The 24,939-nt window shown below is 37.8% G+C and overlaps 1 protein-coding gene and 1 long non-coding RNA gene across 5 annotated transcripts in view; one reads left to right on the top strand and one right to left on the bottom strand.

Annotated features, from left to right (window-relative positions):
• ITGA2B (integrin subunit alpha 2b) overlaps window positions 1-19,839 on the top strand; it is a 62,512-nt gene extending 42,673 nt beyond the window's left edge. For 2 of the 4 annotated variants that reach the window (XM_058183848.1, XM_058183846.1), the window contains exons 15-30: window positions 938-1,030; window positions 1,270-1,325; window positions 3,626-3,777; window positions 4,809-4,934; window positions 5,916-5,983; window positions 7,256-7,403; window positions 8,597-8,680; window positions 9,158-9,237; window positions 11,620-11,700; window positions 11,836-11,941; window positions 12,068-12,220; window positions 13,668-13,778; window positions 15,553-15,666; window positions 16,815-16,916; window positions 17,834-17,956; window positions 18,543-19,838. In XM_058183848.1, the coding sequence (XP_058039831.1) occupies window positions 938-1,030; window positions 1,270-1,325; window positions 3,626-3,777; window positions 4,809-4,934; window positions 5,916-5,983; window positions 7,256-7,403; window positions 8,597-8,680; window positions 9,158-9,237; window positions 11,620-11,700; window positions 11,836-11,941; window positions 12,068-12,220; window positions 13,668-13,778; window positions 15,553-15,666; window positions 16,815-16,916; window positions 17,834-17,956; window positions 18,543-18,635 (1,690 nt within the window). In that variant the 3' untranslated portion in view covers window positions 18,636-19,838. Of the gene's footprint in view, window positions 1-937; window positions 1,031-1,269; window positions 1,326-3,625; window positions 3,778-4,808; window positions 4,935-5,915; window positions 5,984-7,255; window positions 7,404-8,596; window positions 8,681-9,157; window positions 9,238-11,619; window positions 11,701-11,835; window positions 11,942-12,067; window positions 12,221-13,667; window positions 13,779-15,552; window positions 15,667-16,814; window positions 16,917-17,833; window positions 17,957-18,542 lie in introns of those variants that run through there. The other 2 variants (XM_058183847.1, XR_009155155.1) reach the window with 2 other exon arrangements.
• Window positions 11,659-24,877, bottom strand: LOC131198794 (uncharacterized). The gene is made up of 3 exons (XR_009155156.1): window positions 24,737-24,877; window positions 12,048-12,230; window positions 11,659-11,775 (listed from the first exon to the last, which is right to left on the bottom strand). It is a non-coding gene; the product is annotated as an uncharacterized LOC131198794 (long non-coding RNA).
• Between the last annotated feature and the right edge of the window lie 62 nt (window positions 24,878-24,939).

The raw sequence follows: 24,939 nt of genomic DNA on the forward strand, positions 1-24,939 counted from the left end.
TTTTGCCATAGGAAACTAACTTAGTATTTCCTATTACAATTACAAATAGAGTAATTTCCTAGCCAAAACTTACAAAGTTATGGTGTTTGTTGTTCTTACTTTGCAAATAGAATTGTTGAGTTTGCACTTTGACAAGTTTGGTGATTGTGGAAAGAAAATTCATTGACCAAACAAATCACTAAGCAATAGTGATCTATCACCTGAATATCTTGGAAAATGTCTTAGCATTTTTTCCATCTTGTACCCAAAACCGAATCATTTCTTTCTTTCTTTTTTTTCCACTAAAGTCAAGTCTATAAAACTATTCCCTATACTTGGGTAGGTGAAAAGTGACCTTATGTCTAAGGATTAAATCTATTATACTGCATTATAGTTTTGCATATAACTTAGTGTCAAACTTCACAAAAGCATATGCTGGCATTCCCCAAACTGATGGCTTTCGGATATGGAGGGAATTCTACAGTTCTTATCTCCACTCACACAGAAACCCTTTGGCTGGGAAAAGTTGATATACACCCAGGCACAGGGGAAAAGGAAAGAGAATCTGCAACCAAAGTAGCTCCACTCAGAGGAAGGTCTGAGTGATGTGATGCTGCTCTTGACACCAGAATTTTTTTCTTTAATGCAGTGTCTTCTAATGGATTGGTCTGTTGCTTCCATCAGCTGTAGAAAAACACTACAGAAGGGCATGAAATTGGAGAAGACTGGCCCAGCGCATGGATGTTGTTGAATTAGCTAATTAAAAGCAGAAAAATTTATTGTAGAGAAATTTTACCCATTCATTAGGATATGTCCATGAGTAGAAATTTTGGAAAAGTCCATTGTCTCATCCACCAACAATAAATAAGAGGATTTCTGACATTCCCACAGATCCTTTAGTCACCTTTTATCCCAGCTGCATATGCACCTATAACAATGCTATGTTTGTCTTCCTTAGAGCTCAGCCAATGATTACACTCAAAGCCCACCTTTCCATACCTGATGTGCTTGATTCAGAGATGAAAACGTGTCCAGGAGCACAGGCCAGCTGGTAAGCATAGCAGGAAGGATATTCATATTCAGGTCAAATCCCCACTCTATACATGCACAAGACACTTCACCCTCAAACATGTTCATGAAATAAATAATTTATTATAGACGTATAATAAGATTTGCAAATGTACAGGTGGTATTCAGAAAAGCAGGTTCTATGGTTAGTTATTTTTCAGTTGGGTATGTTCTGTTCGATCTGTGAAATGAACCTCGTTGTCTTTTTCCTCATTAATGCAGCTTCAACATCCAGATGTGTGTAGGAATGTCGGGAAAGAACATTCCATCAGAAATTGGTGAGTGTTGAATCAATAATTTGGAGGAACAGAGCAGGGGTGAAATGCTCCCGGTTCTGACCGGATCTCGTGATCTGGTAGAGATCGTGGCCGGTGGTTTGGTGATCTGGTAGCGATTCTGGCCAGTGGTTCGGCAATCCGGTAGCAATCGCCGAACCACCAGTGACACCCGCCGCCCGGGTATCATTAGTAATGTGTTTTTTACCTTCTGTACATGCGCAGAAGGTTTTGCGCATGCGCAAAAGGTCTGCACGCATGGCTCGTGGACTTCCAAGTTGGTAAGAAAGATAAGTAGATTTCACCCCTGGAACAGAGGCCATTGTGATTATGATCATGTACATCAGAGATGGAAAGCTTGCTGCCCATGGGCCAGATGTGTCATGCACTGACTATCCCCATACCTGGTTTAGCGAAGGGGGGAAAAGTCACAATACATCATGTGATGATGCCATTACAATGCGAGTTTCACACCCCTGATGTACATAGATAACAAGAGGGATGAGGTAAAAATCCAGACAATACAAATCCTGAGGTTTGAATGTTCTCCAAGGTGAAAGATTTTTCAGAAACTTGGAAGCAATACCCTACAACAGTATTTCTAAAGCTTAGGAATTTTAAGGCATGTAGTGGGTTTCAAATCCTGTCGTTACTGGTTTGCTTGCATGTAACACTTCTGTGCATGCACAGAGATGTCCGGGCGGGTGGGTGAAGCCTGATCAGGAGCAAACCAGCAACAAACCACCACTGATGGGGACGTCAAGTGCTAGAACTCCCTAGCCAGCCAGGATGATTCGGGATTTCTAGGAGTTGAAACCCACATATCTTAAAGTTGCCAAGATTGAGAAACACTACTGTAAGTTTAGGTTTAGGTTTATTTGATTTTTATACCGCCCTTCTCCCAAAGGATTAGGGCGGTTTACAGCCAAGATAAAAACAAGATACAAAAATTAAGAACAAATTTAAAAACAAATATTCAAATTGGCTAAAAACTCTAAAATCCAATAAAAAACCCCATTTAAAAACCGTTAGGCCAGTCCTGCACGATGGAATAAAAACGTTTTCAGCTCGCGTCGAAAGGTCCGGAGATCAGGAAGTTGGCGGATCCCTGGTGGTAGCTCGTTCCAGAGGGTTGGAGCCCCCACAGAGAAGGCCCTCCCCCTGGGGGTCGCCAGCCAACATTGCCTGGCCAACGGCACCCTGAGGTGACCCTCCCTATGGGAGTGCACTGGTCGATGGGAGGCTATCGGTGGCAGTAGGCGGTCCCGTAAATAACCCGGTCCTATGCCATGGAGCGCTTTAAAGGTGGTAACCAACACCTTGTAGTTGGTTATACTATCTGTAGAGATAGTATTGCAGACAACACAATTTTTCTTATTGCGCAGTCTTTCTGATGAGATGGGATTAACTAGATTCAGTAGTCCCTTAAGTAATATTTGTAGAAAGTTAAGAATTACCATGTTTCCCTGAAAATAAGATCCTATCTTATATTTTTTTGAATCCTGAAATAAGCACTTGTCCTTATTGCCATGCACTCAAAAGCCCGATTGGGCTTATTATCAGGGGATGTCTTAATTTGGGGAAAACAGGGTAGTTCTCTTGAGACAGTTAATAAATGTGTGCCACGGGCAATCTATGCCCACAGTTTTTCTATGACCAGAGCAATTTTGGAATTTAATTTTTAACATGTGCATGAAAACATGGCTATTTATTAACCTATCCATGTTTAGCACTTCAGAAAGAAACAAAAAACCAGGATGAATCTCTGTTTCTTAATTCAGCTGTGCCAGAAATGAAATTAAAGAGAAAGCAGCTGAAATTAAGAAGTCAGTTATTAAATCATATTTCCCACCCATCCATCTTTCCACATTTGTTTATTTAGATGCGAAAACTACTGATTCTGTTTTGGCATTAATGGTAGTAGTAAACAGGGGAAGGATCTTAATCTAATGCCCCATAGAATGTTGGATCAATTCCCATTAATCCTAAAAAGCACAGTATTGCTGTCAGATATCACTTCTGGATGGTACTCAAGTTAGAGGGTGGTCTTAAATCACTATGTGGGTGTATAGTCTTTCCATTGCACATTCCTTAATCTTCTGGGCTGTCACATAGCCATAATGAACATAATAAGTAGGGACTATAAGAACGCTGCAGATGTTTAAGCCAAAAGCCTTGTCTTGTATAACAAAAGACAAGTGTTTTATATTCTAGTTATCAATATGTATACTGTAGATTGTGATTTGTCTGTTAATTTTCATCACACTCATGTTGTTTTCTGCCTGTTTCCTTGTGACTGCTAGAATTAAACACAGAGCTACAGCTGGACCATATGAAACAGAAATTTGGGAGGCGGGTTTTATTGCAGCAAACCCAACAACCAAGCCAGTTATTCCAACTGAAATTGTCCAAAAAAATTTCCTCGACTTGTAAGAATGTCACGGCTTACTTACGGGTAGGTATCTCAGGCATCAAAAGTGTGTCTTTATTTCTGTGTGCGTGTGTTTGGAATAGTAGGGAAGGCTTGAGCAGTAGTTGGAAATTATGTTCAGCTTTGAATGTTGCAGCCCAAGATTTGCAGAGAAATAAAGAAGGCTGAGTGCATTTTCCCTTCTGTAATTTGGGAAGTACCAAGGCCACTTTCTTATGTTTGAACTTTTAATTTGTTGTTTTACAAGTCTGATCTTAGAAGTTTTGGCCCATTTGTGGTACTTTCCTGTCTTGGAATAAAATTCTTTATGCTATTGTTGTATCAATCTCCCAACATCTTCAGAAGAGGAAAGCAACTTCCAGATATGAATGATCTACAAATCTCAGAAGCCACAGCCAGCAACCATGACTAATGGCGAGAGATTTTAAGAGTCATAGTTCAATAAAAACTGGACAGTTTCTATTCTTTTTTCTTCTTCTAAGAAATATGGTTGGTATCTTTGCTTTTGGCAAAGCTCCCACATATTTTTCACTGCATAAATTAAAAATAATTTCATTATGGCTATTATGTAAGCCTACTTATAATGCAGAGGTTAACCATTCCATTGTGATGTTGAACATGTGAGGAAATATGAGATTGGGAGAGTGTTTCCTGATCTGACTTTGCTCGTAGAATTATAGAGATGAGAAACAGTGTTATGGATACTAGAGTTACCGCCTTTTTGTTTTGGCAGGACTTTTGTGTCTTTTAGTTTGACAAGGGACTACTTAACTCTTTTGTGCGTCTAGAAATTTCTCTTTACAGAGATGAGAATTTGTGGCTTCTAGAAAATCAAAAGTTCCCTACTTCTTTGTTAGAGTTACAAATTTTCCAGAAAGATGTAATTTGAGCACACATTTTCCAATTCGATGCCCTCCAGATTGGTCAAATTACAGCTCCAAATTTACCAGGTGGAGATGATAGAGTTGTATTCCCACACATCTGGAAGGCATCCAGCTGGGAAAAACTTAACCCATGGGATCTGTAAACTACTTTTTACATACACCCCTTCCCAGGATCAAGCTGATTTCAAAGACAAACTGAGTGCCATTGTTGTGAGTCTCAACTTCAGTTTGGCATCCTTCTTCAGAGCTGGAATTCTGCAACCTATTTTGTCTGGCCAAGTGATGGTCCAGGAACAGGTGAGACTTCTTTCTTCTTCAGCTCAAAGCAAAGTGCACTGGGAACTACCACATTCTGCTTATGCATTTGGTTTTTAACATGATATTGTGGTTATTATTTTGATATGTGGCTTTCTTGTTTGTTTCCTTGTCTGAACGCTTATTGAGCATAGGGTTTATCTCTAAAATAAGTATTTCCAAAGAGGTGGCTTTGGTAAACATAGCCCATGTATTCCAAAGAACAAGTCTGAGTAGATAGAATATTCCTTTTCAGAACTACATTTTACACATCACAAATTGTAGGTCATAAACAATAATACACTGTTGAGTCTTAAAGTGCCACGAGACTTTTGTTGCTGTTATTACTAATATACTAATATATTGAATTATTTTTCTAGTTCCTGTTTATAGAGAGATTGGAGCAGTCTTTTTGTCTCTTGGAAACCAGCTTTTAATTAGAGATTATGTATGTCACATGGAAAAGAAATAGGTTTTGTACATAAAAGGTTTGCAGACTGAGGGCCCAGGTGGATTTAAATGCAACTTCCAGAGCTCCTCCAAAAGTTGCCATCAAATGATATTTTTTAATGTGAAAGAATGGGGGAAATGATTGAATAGAAGGGACCTAGTTATATTAATTGTAAACATAAATATAATGTTAATTCAGTTGAAAAGGATATTAATCTAAATTAGATCTAGTTTTTGTCTGGCTTCATTTACTTATTTATCATGAAATTATTTTATTTAAGAAATGGGCAATTGCAGTGATATGTACTATGTACCATAGTTAACTGGACTTAGTGAGAAGTTCTGCATGCTTTGAATTTTCTACTTCATATCTGGTATCTTCATATCTCTAGATTGAAGGGATTTTCTTACGTATTCCTTAGCTAGGAATCACACAGAATAGCATGGATTGTGTATGTAGCAGTCCATGTTATCCTCCAAACTGTATTTGCTATTCGTTCAGTGATAACTGTTTAGGTTTCCTCTTATCCACAGACCCGCATCATTCTAGATTGTGGAGAAGACAACATCTGCATTCCAGATCTCAAACTCTCTGCTCACACGTAAGCACCAATAGTTTAGACTGAGATGGCCACAGTTGCTGAGGGGGTGAGGAAAAAAAAGCATAGTAATATGCTGATAATGTTTGTAATTTTTCTGTGTCTTTTGTTATTTATTTTATTAAACATGGCTGCCAATTTCACAGAAAGCAATTCTGGGCAGGCCATCTTTTGTAGTATTTCCATAAATCTCCAATAGTAAAACATGTCACCAAATTGCAGAAGTGACCTAGTTTATGAGAAGGACAAAGGTCACCATCACTAATTTTTTATTATGATACTTAAAATAATTTTATTAGTCCATTTTTAAATAAGTATATATAATATAAAATGAACAGTTATCCCAAGAAATGAAAATGAAATCACAACAAAAGAAACCATAGAAACAAGAAACCGTAGTTGTAATTACAAATATATTCCAAGTTTGAGATCTTTAAAAGGAGACACTAAGCTTTCACACTCACCTGTCCAATTTCCAGTAGACAGAATATATAATTTTCTCAAAAATTGCTAAATCACACATCAGTGGAATCCAATTCATGATATCTAGGATTATAGCATTTTCCCATCTCATAAGTATTATGATACCACAAATATAGTATTTTTCCTTCTGCTAATTCCTTTTTGCTATTCCTAGTGCAAAAAAAAAATCATCTTTGTTTGGAACATACTAAATTCTAAGTACATTATGAGTATGTTTAAAAACCAATGTTTTCCCAATCTGTAATCATACCGTATAACATTACTTCAAAAGAAGTAAAATGACCTTAATACATTAAGGTGCCCTCAAATTTTGTGCAATACCAGAAATTTGTCAGTGAATATGATACTTATAGTTTCAATTAACACTGTTAAGACATTGCAAGAAAAATATGTTCTGATGATTGAGTTGGCTTGGAAGCTCAATTTACCAAATATTTCTGCAGAAATCTATATATGTTCATCACTATCCATGTAACTCTTAACAATCTGGGTGAGACAGTCAGATCTTTAGTACAAAGTAGACTTATGGAAAAAGTGATGCTGAATTTTGTATCTTCCTTTTCCTTCAGACAGTTATTTTCTTAAATGAATAAAGAAAGGCAGTCAGATATCAATGAGTGGGAAGGTGAAATAATTCCTTTCTAATCCAGCAAAATGTTTCAACTTTCACCCCATCTTCCAGTTGACCTTCAACAATTTTGCCCCGCCAATTGCAATATTTTAATTCCTGATGTAAAAGAATAATGCAGCCATTATTTAGCACTCTTTCTTTTCAATGTTGCTATGTCTCAGGAATGAAGCTTTCCTACTTATTGGAGCTGAGAATGTGGTTCTCATCCAGATTATAGCAACAAATGCTGGCGAAGGAGCCTATGAAACTGAGTTAGTAGTGGAGCTGCCATTTGGGGCTTACTTCCAAAAAGCTAACAGCAGTGCACAGGTGAGGTCAAATACAATTGTTGAATTTTAGCTTCCAGCATCAGTCACTACACGGCATTTTGGCTAAAGTTGCTATAAATTGCAGTTCAGGAATATCTGAAGGCCAACTTACCGACCATGGATAAAAGGTTTTGTCTCCGTGGCTAAATGTTGACCAAAAAAATGCAACCTTATAGTCTTTTATGTCTCTTATGGAATAATGTTTTCACTTTCTTGTTTATTCCATTCTTAAAACTGTGTTTGAAACATTATTTCCTAAATATATTTACATTTTCTTGCATCTTGTGATCACAGGTCAACCCTGAGTTGGCTGAAAGCTCAGATTCACCAAAATTGATCATCCTTTTGATCAACCTCCTTCTCTGAAGGAGATGGATGGTTAAGAAATAGAAAATATAAATAAATAACAATAAATAAATTTGGATATGTTAAATTATATGCAGTACATTTGGTTGAGAGAGTCTAAAATCAATTGCTGCATACTAAAGAACTGTGCCATATAACAGTGCTCAGTCTCTAGATCAAGGGGCCAGCAACCCGTGACTCTGGAGCTACATGTGGCTCTTTCATCCCTCTGCTGCGCCTCCCTGTCACTGCTCCGTGCCACAATTTGGAGAGGAGCTTCTAGTTAAGGGTGGGGGAAGCATGGTGTCCCAGGAGGAGACTCTATAGCAGGTTTTTTGGTCGGCTCCACAATTGGTAGGGCTTTTGGTTAGGACAAGTAGAGGAAAAAGGACACTGCACTAAGAGGAGACTCTATGGTGGGGAACCGGACTTCCAGTTAGGACCTTTGTGGCTCTTTGAGGTAAGGTTGCTGACCCCTGCTCTAGATACTGTTATACTCTGCAAGTGTCTTTCAGTTATACTGCTATTGTTGCAAGTGTCCCAATTCAAAGCCATCTAGGTTGTTGGTTTTTTTTTGCAGCTGGAAAGCCCACATAGATGTGTTATAAGCTTTTCTGAGATTTAACAATCTTTCTTTGTTTTTGATTTGTTTTGTGCTGAAATGGGTGAGAAAATCTAACATATATAACAAATTTAGTTTTGCTTCAAAAGGGGTTCTGATGTCCTAGAAACAACCTTTCCAGTTGAGTAGCAATAGTATGAAAATCCTTCCATTCATTTTGTCATAGTGCTGATTCAGTCTTCCAAGATTAAGTATACTTGAACACACTCCATCCCTTTTGCCTACAGAAACTGATCTGTAATTTCCGCAAGGAGAATGAAACCCAACTGGTGTCTTGTGAAGTGGGCAACCCAATGAAATCCCATACAGAGGTAGGGGATTAATTTCTAAAACAGACTTGCTTTCAAGTTTGCTCTGAAGTCTGAAAAAGTAGCAAAAATCTAGAAAGGAATGAAAAATGTTTTTCTCCATGTAATAGACAAAATTATACTACATTTCCTTTAATTTGGCAAATAGAACTGAATAGATTTAAACAAAACCAATAGTTTTTACCAATGCATGACACTTTTATTTATTTATTTTCATATAAACAGAACAGAATTGTTACTAATATATTTTGATTAACACATAAAAAGACAGAATTATAACAACACGTCTTATCTGATTCATATTATAACACAAATAAATCCATAGTCTAGCATCCACTGGAACATAGGTAAGTTATTGAGAAATCGTAGCACAAAGCAAATCATTGTTTTTTTCTTAACCTGTTTGTCTTAAACTCTCCTCTACACCTTGATTTTAATGTGGTCATTCTCACCTTTCTTCTTGCCCCTTATTATTTACAGATCAAATTGGATTTGGAGCTAAGTATCAGCCAGTTAGAAGATGCCAATAGTAGCATTGTCTTCGTGCTACAACTCAAGAGGTAACACTCAGCCATGTTTCATTGGCTTAATCTCTGAAACCAATTTCTGCCTTTTAATCTGAAGTTTCCCAAATGAACTACAACTTCTGGATTCCAAGCCATTATCATCCAACACATTTCCATGAAAATTGTAATCCAGGCAGATTTGGTGGTGTCAGACTGAAACTGCTATTGTACCAGTGTCCTTCAGCACTCTCCAACCAAAAGGCAGAGAAACTGCCCTATATCTTTTTATCTTTTTTAATTTTATTTTAAAAAAGTTAAAATATAAAACTCCAAAACAAAATAATACACAAAACAAACAAGACATTGAAAAAAAGTGCATTGAAAATACATGAACCCATATACACACATTATTCTCCCTATTTAAATACTGATGCTCCTTCCTCAAGATAGCTGCTGAATGATAAGTACTTTTCTTTTTTATGTTGACAATATACTGATTTTGCTGCCAAAGTGGGTTCTTTGGCAATACTGTTTCCTGGATTTGAATGGGAGCATTTAGGAATGGCCCAAGATGGCTTTTGGACAGCCATGAATCCTCACGGGAAGAGGAATCTTAAAGATTGCAGTTCTCTGTGGTAGTGGTTCCACTGTTGGAGGAATCAGGAAGTCAGCAGTCATCCATCTTTCCTCTCAGCAGTTCATTTTCTTAAGCATGCCTGGGTTTTAACTTCACTTTTTGAAGCTTCTGTTTCACTTAGTTTTTTATTTTTAAAAGTTGACTAGGTGGTTGAATGCTGATCTATTTTAATTCCCTGCTGGACTTTATCTGTTTTTTTTTTCCCCTTTTACCATTGAGTTCCGTTCTTTTAAATAATGTTTGCTTTTCCATGAGAAAATCACAGCATGTTCCTGGGTAGCAAAAGTGTTATTTAATTTACATCTATATTGGACACTCACCTCAAGTATTTTGCATTTTATTAATTTGCAAAAAGTTTGGAGTTTGTTTTTTTTAAATAATAATTTTGGATTGAAATATCTAGAAAATATCTTCCCTGCTTGTTTACGAGCCATGGTGGCATAATGGTAAGAATGTAGTACAGCAGGCTACTGCTGCTGGCTGCCTGCTCTTTGGCAGTTCAAATCTCATCAGGTTCAAGGTTGACTCAGCCTTCCATCCTTCCCAGGTCGGTAAAATGAGGAGCCAGATTGTTGGGGGCCAATATGATGACTATGTAAATCACTTAGAGAGGGTTGTAAAACAGCTATAAAGCACTGTGAAGCAGTATATCAGTCTAAATTTGCTATTTACTTTTTCACTCTGAAGAATATTACTTCAACATTTTCTATTTCCTTTGTTCTTTTATCTATTGTTCCTAAATTACACAGAGCAACAATGTATCAAATTACAGACAGGCAAATATGTCTGGCAGATGGAAAAAGACTGTCTGATAATGGACAAGCCCGAGTTGAAAGTTTTAAGAAGTTTGATGAAATGATAATGGTTACGAAAGATATTTAGATGCAAGTAACTTTAGACAAATCAGATTCAGAAAAAGAATTTTATTTAAAAGTGGCAGATTCTGTGAAGAAGATTGAAAGAAATATGGATTTTACAGACTTTTAACTAATTGTGTGGATTGCATATGTCTTCTGGAAGTTCAAGCCTGCATTCCTTTACAACAGCAGAAAACTGATGGAGTTTATAATTTATAAACTGAATTTGTAATGCTTAAATGGAAAACAATTTCATTTGGACTCTTTGGGAAGATAAATCAACTTTGGAGAATGACAAAGTCAGTCATTGTCATTGACACTCTAGTGTTTATTTAACTAGACAACAATTGTTAAGAGATGGTATTAAAAACATACATGGCCATTTGATCCAGGATGAATTAGTGTTAACTGTGGGATGATTTAGGATAGATAAGAAACCATGGTAAACTTTCTACAAGTTGATTACAATACCAGTTTGTTAACAGAGGACTTTAAAATTTTAATCTTGCTTTTTTTATTATTATTCTTCCTGTTAATTATTTTGTCGTTAATATAATAGATAGATGATAGGTTAATAATCTGCAAATAGAATTAGTAGTTTAAAAATTTGGGGAGCCTGTTTTGAAGGGATGGAAAACTAATATCGTAATATATTTATCAGTAATCAACTGTGGTGGGGGGATATGTATATAAGTGTTTTTAATGCCCTTTTTTCAATGTCTTGATTGTTTTGTGGTCTACATCTTGAATGCTTCTATATTACCAATTGCCCATCTACCCACCATTTTCTGTAGATAGCTTTCCTGTCACAACACTTTTCCATCCCTTATTCAAGTTGATTTGAATCAACTACAGTTCCAATACTGTAAAGAAATTTTTGGGATGCTTCAAAGGTGAGAACCTTTCTGACATCTTCATCATAACCTCAAATTTATTCTGCAGTAAGAATAGCCAGAATCCCAACAGCAATATAGAACGGTTGCAGGTGCCACTCAAGGTTGATGCACAGGTAGAGCTGTTTGGGTGAGTATAAGCCATTTCGTTCAACCGCTTCCATTAGAATACTATTTTTTGTGAGTGCAGATTATTTTTTTTAATCTGTTGGGGCGATAAGAGGGACACGTTTTAATTCTTGTATTTTGTGCTCTTTGTTCCTAGAATCTCTATACCAGCTGCAACTGTGCTCCCATGGACTCTTGAGAATTTTAAGAACAAGAGCAATGAAGTTGATGACTATGGACCAAAAATCGAGCATATCTATCAGGTATCAAGAAAGATACATGAATTGGAAATATGGACATTTTAGCCCAATATTGATATTTTTTCCTATTACAGATCTTTTTTGTTTCTCTTTCTCCATGTCTGCCTACCTCCCATCACCATTCTCTAGTTGCAGAATGCAGGTCCTAGCACAGTATCTGGAGCTGATTTGCTTGTGTATTTCCCCAGTCACTTCTGGAAAGGCTTCTTGCTTTATATCACAAGAGTGAGCACAGAAGGTAACATCATTTGTTCATCTACAAATGAGACCAATCCTCTAAAGGTAGGACTATCTGGAGGAACAACAGAAAACAGAAAGACTTATTACATAATGCTAGAACAGTGGTAGTCAACCTGGTCCCTACCACCCACTAGTGGGCATTCCAGCTTTCATGGTGGGCGGTAGGGGTTTTGTCTGATACTGAAGCACTTTCCTTTTTTTAAATTTAACTTACTTTTTAAACAATTTCATAGCATTATTTAAAAACATTTTCATTAGGTTTTCATAAAATTCCCTGTGACAATTTAAATTTCTGATACTAGTTGTATCGCCCGCGCTTGTTTAGTTCACGTTATGTAAGTGAAACTAAATGGCGCTATAGTGCGATCACAAACAAAAGAGCCTCGTCCCAGAATAGCTTGCGCATCTCCCCCTAACCATCCAGCTGTAACAGACCAGCAGAGCTGGTAGCCGGTGCCCCCCCAAAACCCAATCCACGATGCGCGAGAGGCATGCGCAGAGGACGATACACGGCGCATTACTGTGGAACCGGTGGACGGTTAGAAAATTTTACTACTAACAGAGATACAAAAGTGGGCAGTAGGTATAAAAAGGTTGACTACCCCTGTGCTAGAACATCTTATTTGCATTCATGAATTAATCCATGGCACATTCAGGTTAAGGATTCAAGAAGTTGATAACGAAAAGACATCTGTCATCAAAAGCCCATCAAGAGTAGAGTGAATTAGTCAGAGTATGTTTAATTTAATGGGATTGACCAATGGCATAATCTGCTTGCTATCAGGAATTTTCTATGCCACAATCCGATTGGAAGAAACTGAGAGGTTCTAGAGAAATTACCAACATTCAGAATCTACAAATGGCTTTTCCCTTGACAGTCTGCAAATTTTGGCTTCAAAAGTTCCAGAATTTTAGTCAGAGAATGAAGAAAAAGAACTCAGGGCTGTGATGATCATACTATATCCTCACTTGATTTGTTCTAATTTTGGATAGATTTTTAAAATATATTTTATGTATTGTATTAAAGCTACTCAGGAAAGATAAGGTATTATGCTTCCTTACATAGGACAACTGATTATCTGAAACAGCTGACTAATATTTGTATCAAAATTATCCATTATGGTATCACCTTTTACCCTGAACCTGAAGCATAATGAGGCATGCTGGATTTTGATTGAGTGTGCTGTGTCAACCCAATCACTGTGGTATACAATAAATTGTGGTTTAGCATGTTTTATGTACAGTACATTGCACAAACCATTAGTAAGGATTTTTCTAGCTATTTTTCTATTATAATATTTTCAAATTTAAATTTTCAAATTCAGCATGAAAGAGCACTGTGCCACAAAGAATTTATCTCCTTAATAATAAACATATTATTACCTGTCCATTGAGGAAGCCCTTAATATTTTGTTTAACATAAAAGCAGACATGCAGTAGGGAAGCAAGGAGAGAGAAGTAAATCATAATTGTTTCTTTTTCATCATAGCTAAAAGTCCAAGAGCCCACAATTGACCCCAGCAATCTGACTATCCCCTCATGGCGTTGGCGTGAGAGGCATAATGTCAGCTTTTCAACATTTAAGGAACGTATTGAAGTGGTGAGTCTTTGCAGGGAGAGGGATGCTTAGATACTGCCTCAGGGCTCTTCCTGGTTTAAATTTCATAGGGTAATCCGAAGCAATTAACATTGCACCCCCCAGTCCCATTTCTTTGCTCTTCATAAATGAGATAGTCACTGACCCAATCTGTAAACTTGAGTTACATATTTTGCAGTGTTGATCTGAAACTAAATGACATAAGTATTCTATATATTACAGTTCATAAATATTAAGCATAACTGCATACCATTTCAATTTGAATTATTAAGGTGGGAACTTGTTTTTAAAAAGACTTGGAAATGGAGAGGCTTTCCAGCTCTCCTCGGCTACTTAAACAAACTTCCAGGTTCTGTGATGCAAAAGCTATCCCATCTCTAATCGACATCTACTTCCTCTATCTATAATTCTCCCTAAGAAAGAAATTGTTACTACTGAAATCCAAAATATTACTGCATGGTAGCTGTTCAGTCATACTTCTGCTACCAAAGGGAGTGTTTGTTCAGTTTAGTAGTGCAATTATTTCTTACTGTAACACCTTCTCCTCTATGCTGTCCTGTTTCTATATGGGGAAAAAAAACATAGCGCGGATTCATCATCTGCAATCGTTTTTTCCTCTCTTGTCCTCCATGGAACTTCCAATGTCCCAGTTTTCCTGATTTAGAATCATCTTTTCGTGTCATGATTTTCCTGATTCATAATTTTCTTCCCCAGCTGTTATGCTGTTCAGAGAAGATTTGAATTGCAAGTTTGCAGTCATGTGCTCACTTGCCTGTGAAAGGGTCTTGTAACTTTTTAATGCATTGCTTTCTTTCTTTTACATTTTTCCACACTACTGTAGGGAGTACTATAGGTAGGGAGTGTGTGAAGGGATCTTTGATTTCTGTTCATTCATGACCTAGTGCAAAAAGTAGGATAAAATTGTATGATGCATGTTAGAAAGAGAAGGTACCAGTACTTCAATTACATGGTCACTCCCTGGTCATTTTAACTTATCTTGCAGATGCCCTTGCCTTTTTTATTTTCCATCACTGTGATGCCAGGTTGCAAGAACCAACTGCAGCACCAGTGGCATTATTGTGATTGTTGTGTTACTGCACTTTTCATACACACACACACATACAAAGTCTATTGCAATGATTTTTGATCCACAGTAGTAGAAAGTATCAACTGTCCCACAGCTGGCATTTACTTGTCAGCTGTTCATGTCTGGAAGGGCTGTTACTTGCCTTGGCTCAGTTCAATTCAACTTCAGTGGCTTGATGTCTTTTCATGATTCCTCCCTCCCTCCCTCCCTCCGTCATACTGCCAGTGCAGCAAACTAAGATAAGATTTTTTTTTTGCAACCTCTTCTTCCTATTACAAGTTAGAGTTCCATTCTGCCCTAGTTAGAAGTTGCTATAGTCCCACTTCACTTATATAAATAAGTTTTCCAGTTTATACTTTTGATTATTGTGGACGAAAAGGATCACCATTGCAAGGACCCTTTTTGTGAAATATATATATATATATGTGTGTGTATATATATATGGAAAAAGCAGCAGGAATGAAAGGGAAATTTATAACACAAGAATGTCTAGATTTTTTTAAAATCATAGGAGTTGGGCATGATGATAAACATCTGCCAGCCAGAATTTTGTCATATTCTGTAGCATAGCTTGAATGGTACACTTAAAGAGTGTAAACTGCATTCTTGATCAGATATATATCCTACATTTGATCATACTTTCAAAAAACTTTAGTTGATTTTAAAACATTTAATCCTTTCTGTCTTCAGAATTGTAGCAGCCAACTGTGTGCTGTCATTCACTGCCAAGTGGGAACATTGGAGAGGGGCCATGGAGCTATGGTGACTATTCATTCAGTCCTGTGGCTGCCAAGTTTCCAGGAGGTAAGAAATTATATTTTAATAGGTATAGTCCATTTTTTTTCCTTTCTCCTTGAAAGATCTGTTCTGCTAAATCAAAGCCTTGCTAAGAAAGATGAGGTTTCCCACTAGTTTACCAAGGGACAGCAGGTATGCTGCATTGAAATTATACACACTGTTAAGCCAATGTGTTGTCAGAATGCTGAAGCATCGTGGCATCCAAGGGGACAGGTACTTGTCTCATAGAACTGACAATGGAACATTCAGTGCAGGATCAACAGAAAAAGAAGAGGCAGCTAGGTAAATGGAGAAACAATGGGATGGTTTGGGTTCTATATGTATCCTGTTAGGAGGCCATGGGAACTAGAGAGCTGTGCCCAGGGCTTTAAGAAAAAGAGGCCCCTGAGGAGGCATTTGAAAATAATAATAATAATAATAATAATAATAATAATAATAATAATAATAATAATAATGATGATGATGATGATGATGATGATGATGTTGTTGTTGTTGTTAATAACAATAATGATGTTAATAATAATAATAATAATAATAATAATTATGACAGTATACACAGCAAACGAGATAATAATGCTGGATTTTGTATATTATTATTATTATTATTATTATTATGTGTGTGTGTGTGTGTGTGTGTGTGTGTATTATTATTTAAAAAAAGAGGCAGGCGGACCCAAGCATAAGAGGTAGTAAATGAGAAAGAGTGGCATCGTTGCATGAATAAACAGAAGCCCTTTGAACAATGAAGACTGTGGAGCTGAAAGAATAACGATCGTAGCACAGGATGTACTTGGTGGATGAACATAAGAGAGTTCTAAGTGCAATATATTGCTGTGATTAAAATACTGAAGTAGGACTGGAAATAAATTAGGCAGAACCCCCCAGTCAATCAGTATTCCGTAACTGATCTTGAGTCTTGCAGCCTAACCTATCATATACTGTTTGTTGTTGTTAGATGGATTGTATTGTATATGGATTGTTGTTGTTTTACATCACATTGGGCTACTGCAATTGGTGTGTTAGATCTTAGAGCAGATGACAAGCCAGTAGATATTCCAGGAAGCAGCAAATGTTTAACCACTTTCTGCCTTCTCTCACTCCATGTATTAATGAAACACCCACACACATATCCATGCTACTTCCTTCTTACACAGCAGTTTCCAAAGCAGCTCCTTATCCAATCCCGGGCCCAGTTCATTGCCACAGGGATGCCTTACAACATTCAGCCAGAAGTTCTACCGAATGGGGCTGCCCTGGTAAGTCCAGACTGCAATGTTTTGGGATTATCAGCGCTATTAGCAGATGTGAAGTTTTCCATCAACATAAACATTTGTTCAGCAGACTTTGTGAAAATCAAACAAAAGTATTTTTTTGAATTACAGCATTTATTAATTTAATAAATTCAGGGCTAAATATTGACCTGCCTGGTATGAGACTTTTCTTTCTCCCCTTCCCCCTCCAATAATCTGTATATTGTAATTTGAATGCTGAAAGTGCTAGAGGTGGACTGAAAGTTAATAGAATATTTCCCTGAAACATTTTATTTCCATTTTAGAAATCTAGAGCACTACCTTATTCATTCCTGGATAGTTCTGGAAAGTTTCTGACACCTGGAGAATTAAATACATTGTGCTCACATGGATGACTGTATTTTGGTTAATAAACTGAGATTATCAATGGTCCTTTATCTACATATGCAGCCCTTTGCCCTTCTGTTAATGATCTCAAACCCCGAAAGGCTCTGATTAGCCATTGTTTCCCACTTAACCTAAATTGGGCAAGTATGTTTTCTAAAATTTGAGGATTTGATAGGATTTGCTATACCAGAAACACCTTTATTCTGAAGTTTCAGTCATCTTGTTGGAGACTTCCTGGCCTTACAAAGGAGGCCAGCAATAAGCAAGTGGATTATTTGTAGAGGCAAAATGATATTTCATTTTTCTAACCAAGATATAATTGGCAGAGTGACTAATTAATAATTTAGCAAAATCTTCCCCTCCAAAAAATAACTGCAGTTCAATCTTTTAGCAGTCTTGCAAGTATGAGTTTGGGAATGACAGTTACTCTTTTATTATTTTTTCTTGGCTACAAAATCTCTGCCACTTTGCACGAAAATATCAACCTGTTAATTCATCTGGTTTTCTTTCTCCCATCTCTTTCCTGCTGCTCACAGGCTAAAACGCTGGTGGAATGGGTGAATCCTGATGCTGAGAGAGACATCCCTACATGGTGGATCTTAACAGCTGTGTTGGTGGGACTTTTCCTCCTTGCAGTCTCCATTATTGTTCTTTGGAAGGTACATGAAACCCTGGGCAGGGAAACCCGACTATAAAGCACAGGATGCAAAAACGCAAAAGGGTGTTCCTGTTCATGTTTGCAACTGTCCTGGAGAGAGCAAGCCAGGGTCTGTTTTTTGGAGGCAAGATAGCCAGGGATACATCATTTAATCTGGAGAACATAGCTGATGAAATTTCTTATCTCTGCTGGTTGCATAAGCTTATCTGTAAACAACAGAAAATAAAAAGCAATGTCTACGTAAAATTAAGGATGGTAACAAACTGTCCTGGGACTATCCCCTCTGGCTGCCAATTCCAACCTAGCTTTGGAATAGAAACTGCCTTGATGGGTCTGAAGAAAGGATCAAACAGATGATTTTCCTTAAAATGAATAAATAATTGGCAGTTATGAGATTGCTGAGATAGTAGTTGAAAGGTAACCTAGCTTCATTTCTGGGATCTTCAGTTAATATGCTGAATAAATGTATAGCTTTGTGTGGTATACTTTAGCCATCTCAGAAGCATCCGCCTATGAGAAACTACTTCTTGCCTAAAGAGACTTGTTTCTTACTCATGCTATTTTCCCCACTATCTTTTCTTCAATAGACAGGCTTTTTCAAGAGAAAGCGACCACCCACTGAGGATGAAGAGCAGCTAACTCATGATCCTGGAGTTCAGTCAGCTGGAGAGGGGCAATAGAGTATTTTATTCCTTCCATATCTAATCTCATTATTGAATGGATCCCTTCCTTTCCTGTTCCTATTCTCAACAGGCAGTTTGTAAAGAATATAATTTTTACTCACTTCCTAGATGGGCAAGTCATATTTTCATCAGTTCCTCGATTTCCAAAATCAGCTTTTTGGAAAAGCTTTCTTACAACCCTACCCAAGTGGGGTTACCAATTGCAGATTCAAAAACTGACTTATAATAATGAAAAACAGTAATGGAAGATAATGTTATAAAAACTCAATACTTTAAATCACAGGTGTCAAAACCCGCCGCATCATGTTGCCGTGACGTTTTGCAACGTTTCCCCCCTTCGCGGAGCTGGGGCGGCGTGGCCTGCATGTGACGCATCCGGCCCATGGGCTGCCAGTTTGACACCCCTGCTTTAAAGAATCCTTCACAACCTTAAATGAAAACATTTTGCTTATTAAAGGGAGAGTGAATAGTAAAAAATTGCTTAATGTATTAAATGCATATGAAAATTGTCCATATTCTATCAACATTCTTGCAGCTAAGAAAATTCTAATTTTCTTTTAAATAATGATATTTTTGTATAGTGTATTTTGTTCTTTTTTATAACATTTCCCTTTATTATATAACTCTGTTCCAGACTGCAATATTCCTTAATAATTAAGGTATGAACACTCTTGTAAAAAATGTGTGGGCTGAGAAATTATTAACCATTCCTAATTCACAACCAGTCAGTTCCCAGGTACAATTCCGTCCCAATATTTTATAAAAAGAGTAAATATTAAGACTTTTTACATTAACAATATTGGCTTCTTTGATTTTTTGTGGTCCATGGGGAAGTCGGGTGGTGTTGATGCTTAGGGTTGACTTCTGGGATTACAAACATCACCCCAGCAATATCTAGTCCAACAGAGATTAAAGTCATTTTGGGTCTGTTCCAAAGATGAAGATGTAGACAAGAGAAGTCTGCTGAATCTTTTCCCTCAGGTGTCTTGTTTCCCTGGGGGCTGCTGAACTCAACAACTGGTTACACAAGGCATGAAACATGTTCTTCTGATTTATAAAATATCTTGCTGTTCAATCAACAAAATCTATGATTTACATTTTTTAAAGGTGTGTTTTGGTAGTGTAGAACAAAAGCCATAATGTTTTGAAAAAAAAACCTGCAAGTCATATAGAGACTTCTTCAAAAGTTGTGATTTGTTGCCTCTGTCAGTACCATGTAGTTCTCTGCGCAGCTATTAATTTGTGACTACAGCTTATTTTCATCATTGTCCCAATTAGTTAATTGAACTGGAACATTCCTTTTGAAGGGAAAACTATATGCAAATTAGCAGTGATCTCTCTCTGTCTCCCTCCCCTCCTTTCTTTTCTGGGGGATTTTTGAAAAAAACAAAACCGTTTCTTGTTATTCAGAGGATGTAAGAGGCAAGCCACGTGACTGCCGAAGTTTGTTAATATTCAAGGCGCCAGCAGCTTGAAATGGGAAGCGGGGGGGGGGGGGTGTTAGGGAGAATGTATATTGTTGCTGTTTAAAGCCAACTGGAGCTGAACTTGTTCTTCAGAAGTGCAAAGTTGTTCAGAAGACGGATAGTTTGGATTTGGTCTGAACAGGGAAGGGTTTTTACTCTCTAACGAAAGCTTTGATACAGCAGTTTCTTACTTAAGAGCCTTCAACTGACTGCACAGAAATACAGGACACGGTTTCAGCAATTAGCAGTTTTTAAAAGAAAAGCAGATTTGGGAGAAATGCCTGAAAAAGAGCAGTAATATAGACCACTGATAACCTTTCCCTTTTCATTTCCTCTATAAGTACTCTTTGCCCATATTCCTGATATATACTTACAAGGGAAACAGATTTTGGGATGCTGCAGGAACAAAAGTAACTCTATTGCTGGTTATGGTGGTATAGAAACACATCCAGCCTCAATAGGCAAGAGAAAACAATCTGTTCATTCAGAAAGGATTATTATTTAAAAACATGCCTGCTGGGATACTGATTGTGCACAATGCATAATTCAATTCAAGATTGGAAGTGTCCCTCCCCTCTCTGTGTTCAGGAACTATAATAATAACTATAATAAGGGGCGTGCGTATCCAAAACTAGATACACACGCCCCTTATTTCCTCTACACCAACCACTGCAGATCTTAAATGCAAACTGATAAATGCAAGAAGCATTGTAAACAAAATGCCTGAATTTCTCCTCTTGTTAAATACTGGTACATTCGACATTATATTTGTATGCAAAACATGGCTGAACTCATCTCTCCCTGACTCCATTATTTCAGACAGAGAGTATCATGTTTTCTGGTCCAATCGCGAAACCCGCAGAGGAGGTGGAGTGGCTATCTTTTACAAAAAGTCACTGAATCTAAAAAATATTCAAGTTGCACATAAACTAGCTCTTCCTGAAACTACTGTATGTGAACTATCCCTTAACATCACACTTCACTTCTTGCTATGCTACAGAGCCCCTGTCTACAACATCGCACATGCGAACATATTAACAACACTACTAACATGGGCTACTTCTTGCCCTTATCCTCTCATCTTCCTGGGTGACCTCAACCTTCCTCTTATTAACTGGATAACAAACGAATGTACAACTGAACCCATCCATACTACCCTGTATAATGCTGTTACAAATCTAGGTCTTGATCAACTAGTAACTAATAATACAAGACTCAACAACTGCCTTGACCTCATCTTCTGCAACAATGCAAACTCAATTTATGGACTAGAAATAAAAGAACCCTTTTCCAACAGTGACCACAGCATGATCGACTTTTATCTCAATATACGCCCTTACAATAATCTCCATAATAATGGTATTCCAAACTACAAATTCAAAAAAGCCAACTATGATCTTATAAACACTGACCTCTCATCTCTTGACTGGCAAAATCTATTCTCTAACTGTATCACTGCTGAAGACCACTACCTTCAAAAAGACCTTGATTTTGTGTTGGAATGGTCAAAACTTGGCAACTCCAAATCTCAACCAGCAAATGCTCTGTCTTACACATTGGAAAAAAGAATCAGAACACTAAATACAAGCTCGATAAACACTACCTTGTTGATGACCCCCACCCCATTAAAGACCTTGGAGTTTTCATATCAAATGATCTAAGTGCCAAAGCCCACTGCAATTACATCACAAAAAAGGCTTTAAGAGTTGTAAACTTAATCTTGCATAGCTTCTTCTCCAGAAACACTACACTACTAACCAGAGCATATAAAACTTTTGCTAGACCAATTCTTGAATACAGCTTGCCTGTCTGGAACCCATACCTCATTTTGGACATTAATACAATTGAGCGTGTCAAGAAATATTTTACAAGAAGAGTTCTCCACTCGTCTGATTACAACAAAATACCTTATGCCACCAGACTTGAAATCCTGGGTTTAAAAAATTTAGAACTCCGCCGCTTTCAACATGACCTGAGTTTAACTCATAGAATAATCTGTTACAATGTCCTTCCTGTTGAAGACTGCTTCAGCTTCAATCGCAACAATATATGAGCACACAATAGATTTAAGCTTAATGTGAACCGTTCCAATCTTGATTGCAGAAAATATGACTTCAGTAACAGAGTTGTTAATGCTGGAATGCACTACCTGACTCTGTAATCTCTTCCCAAAATCCCCAAAGCTTTAACCAAAGATTATTTACAAGTGACCTAATGCCCCCTTTGATTGTATCCAATTCGTATAGTTATTTGATGCTTATGCTTATATATACTGTTGTGACAAATAAATAAATAAAATAAATAAATAAATAAACTTTCCTCACCCCAAAGGCATCCTGAAAGCACTCAAGAGCTTTTAGGGAATCACGCAGCATCTCAAGGATATGTTGCCCATTCGGCAAGCTACAAGTCTGGATCGGGGTGGGTTCTACTTACCTCCGCTACCGGTTCTCAAGGGGAGGGGAAGCTTCTGCGCATGTGCAGATCATTCATGATGATATCCGGGCAGATGGACGGAGCCTCCCGTCACCGTTACTACCAGTTCACAAGAACTGGACCGAACTGGGAGCAACCCACCACTGGTCTGAATTAAAAATGATAACATCTGGATGAGTGTTTTTTAAGCCTGTCAACTTTAAGGATCTATGGAGTTCAATTCCCCAGCATGCTGGCCTGGGAATTCTGGGAGTTGAAGTCTACACATCTAAAGTTCTATGTTTGAAAAACTGTGATCTATAAAAAGTCACTGAAATCAATAAGAATAATTCAATAGGTTTTCCCTAATTACTATATCAATGATGGCGAGCCTTTTAGGCACCAAGTCCCCAAAGCGGGTGCGTGCCCCCAAACTGCAAGGCACATGCATATGCACACGTGCACCCCATGCATGTGCCCGCACCCTGCACATGTGCCCGCGCCCTGCCCAAATTGCAAGGCACAGGTGCATGCACACCCATGGCCTGTGCATGTGGGGCAGAGACCCGAAGACCAGCTGACTAGCAGGAGGCATGCATGCCAAAGATCCAAAACAGAGCTGGGGTAATGGTGCACGTGCCCACAGAGAGGGCTCTGAATGCCACCTCTGGCACGTGTGCCGTAGGTTTGCTACCACTGTACTACATGATTAAACTGAGTCCAACCCACTATATTAAAAGTGTCTCATCAAGTCTAAACTCTTAATGAGAATACAGTGGCAAAAAGCTGCAGGAAGATGATTGGCAGGACAAAGATCAAGATGATGCAGTTTAACCCCTTTTTTCCATAGTGCCAACAATAATCTTTCTAGAGTTATTTTTACTCAGGAAGGTTAAATTATTCTCTCTAGCCCAGGTGGTCTTGTTCCCAATCATCTCTTCATGTAATTTCTGTTTTAAAAACAAGAATCCAGATTAGTGCAAAGCATATTTCAATTCAATTAATTTCCTACTCTCCATCCTAATAGTATCTTTGCCTTTTCAGAATTTCATTAAAAAAAGTTGTATTCATTTCCTTATTGTAAACTCCCTGTCCCACAATTGTGTAGTTTATAAATTATACATATATAATTTATATGTAATATATACATTACAAATAATTTTAATGTTATTGTATTTAAAGTTTTAAAAACAAAAGTAAAAACTACTACAAATTAATGTGGAATGAGGAAGAAAAAAAGAAAAATCAAAAACAGAGCTAAAAGTTCAAGGAAGGAAGAAAAAGAAAAATAGAAAAAAGGGACAAAGAAGTGGCATCTTCTTTACAGCAGTTGTAAGTACAATTATAAATTTACCCTTCAATAGTAACTCAAGACGCCTTCTTAATTCACAGAAAAATAAAAGAAGGAGACGTGCAACATAATCATATTTGCAAGTTACTTTGGTCACAGCCATAATCAGCAAAAGTAGTTTTAGCCTTTCTACAGAGTTGATTTCTTGCTCTGGTCTCTCTCACTGGGATGACACAATCCCATCACAAATCATCAGTGAGAGCAATCCTTATTATTTCAATCCTGCACCTAGCCTGAATCCTGACTGCCAAACAATCCAGTGTTCTTTGTAACTGCTGTCCTACAAAGGAAAAAGCAAGAAACTCCATTTGCCTTCTGTAAAAGCACCTTTGGGACAACCATGCCCTGGATGACTGAGAATCTCTGCAGACTTTTTGGTATCCTACTACCTTCTTTATCATCTTCCATAGGGCTGATAAGAGATAGGGCAGTCTACAGATATTAGATCGAAGGAGATCCCTCTTTTAAGGTTGCCGGTTTGGCATCTCCTCCTCCTGCAAATATGTGTTGACTGCAGCTTGAATCCAACTCCTTGTTCTTTTTCTGGACAAGACTATGGGAAATAATCCAAGGCAGGCTTGGTGAGGAACCAATCAGGCCTTAATCAAGCTCCTGCCCTCCCTAGGAGCACCTGAAAAAAACCAATTGCTGTTTCACCCCATAACCATGCAGGAAGGCCCAGAATGGAAAACACAAAACTACATCAGACTAGTGTTTTGGATACAATTGCTTGTGAAGAATTCCAGAGTCGGGAAACATCATGGCCTACTATATTATTTTACATGAGCAAAAAAGGTGGTTCATTGCTCATTGTTTCAGGAGGATGCCTGTTCGCTTCTGTGGCTTTTTTCCCCCCGTTCGCTCACCATTAGTCCGTACAAAACTTAATTGGAACAGCAGCCATGTTTTGCACATGCTCAAAGACACATTTTTGGAGCGTTGCTGATAGGAGATGGGCCTCCTTACGTGCCTCAGGACCCCAGGTCGGTATTGATCACAGTTTCTAGGTGAGGTAAGGCAAGGGCGGAGCGTTGGAGAAGAAGTAGGCGGTAGCCGCGGCTGCAAGAGC

Source organism: Ahaetulla prasina, chromosome 4 (assembly GCF_028640845.1).
Source record: "Ahaetulla prasina isolate Xishuangbanna chromosome 4, ASM2864084v1, whole genome shotgun sequence".
Classification (NCBI taxonomy): domain Eukaryota; kingdom Metazoa; phylum Chordata; class Lepidosauria; order Squamata; family Colubridae; genus Ahaetulla; species Ahaetulla prasina.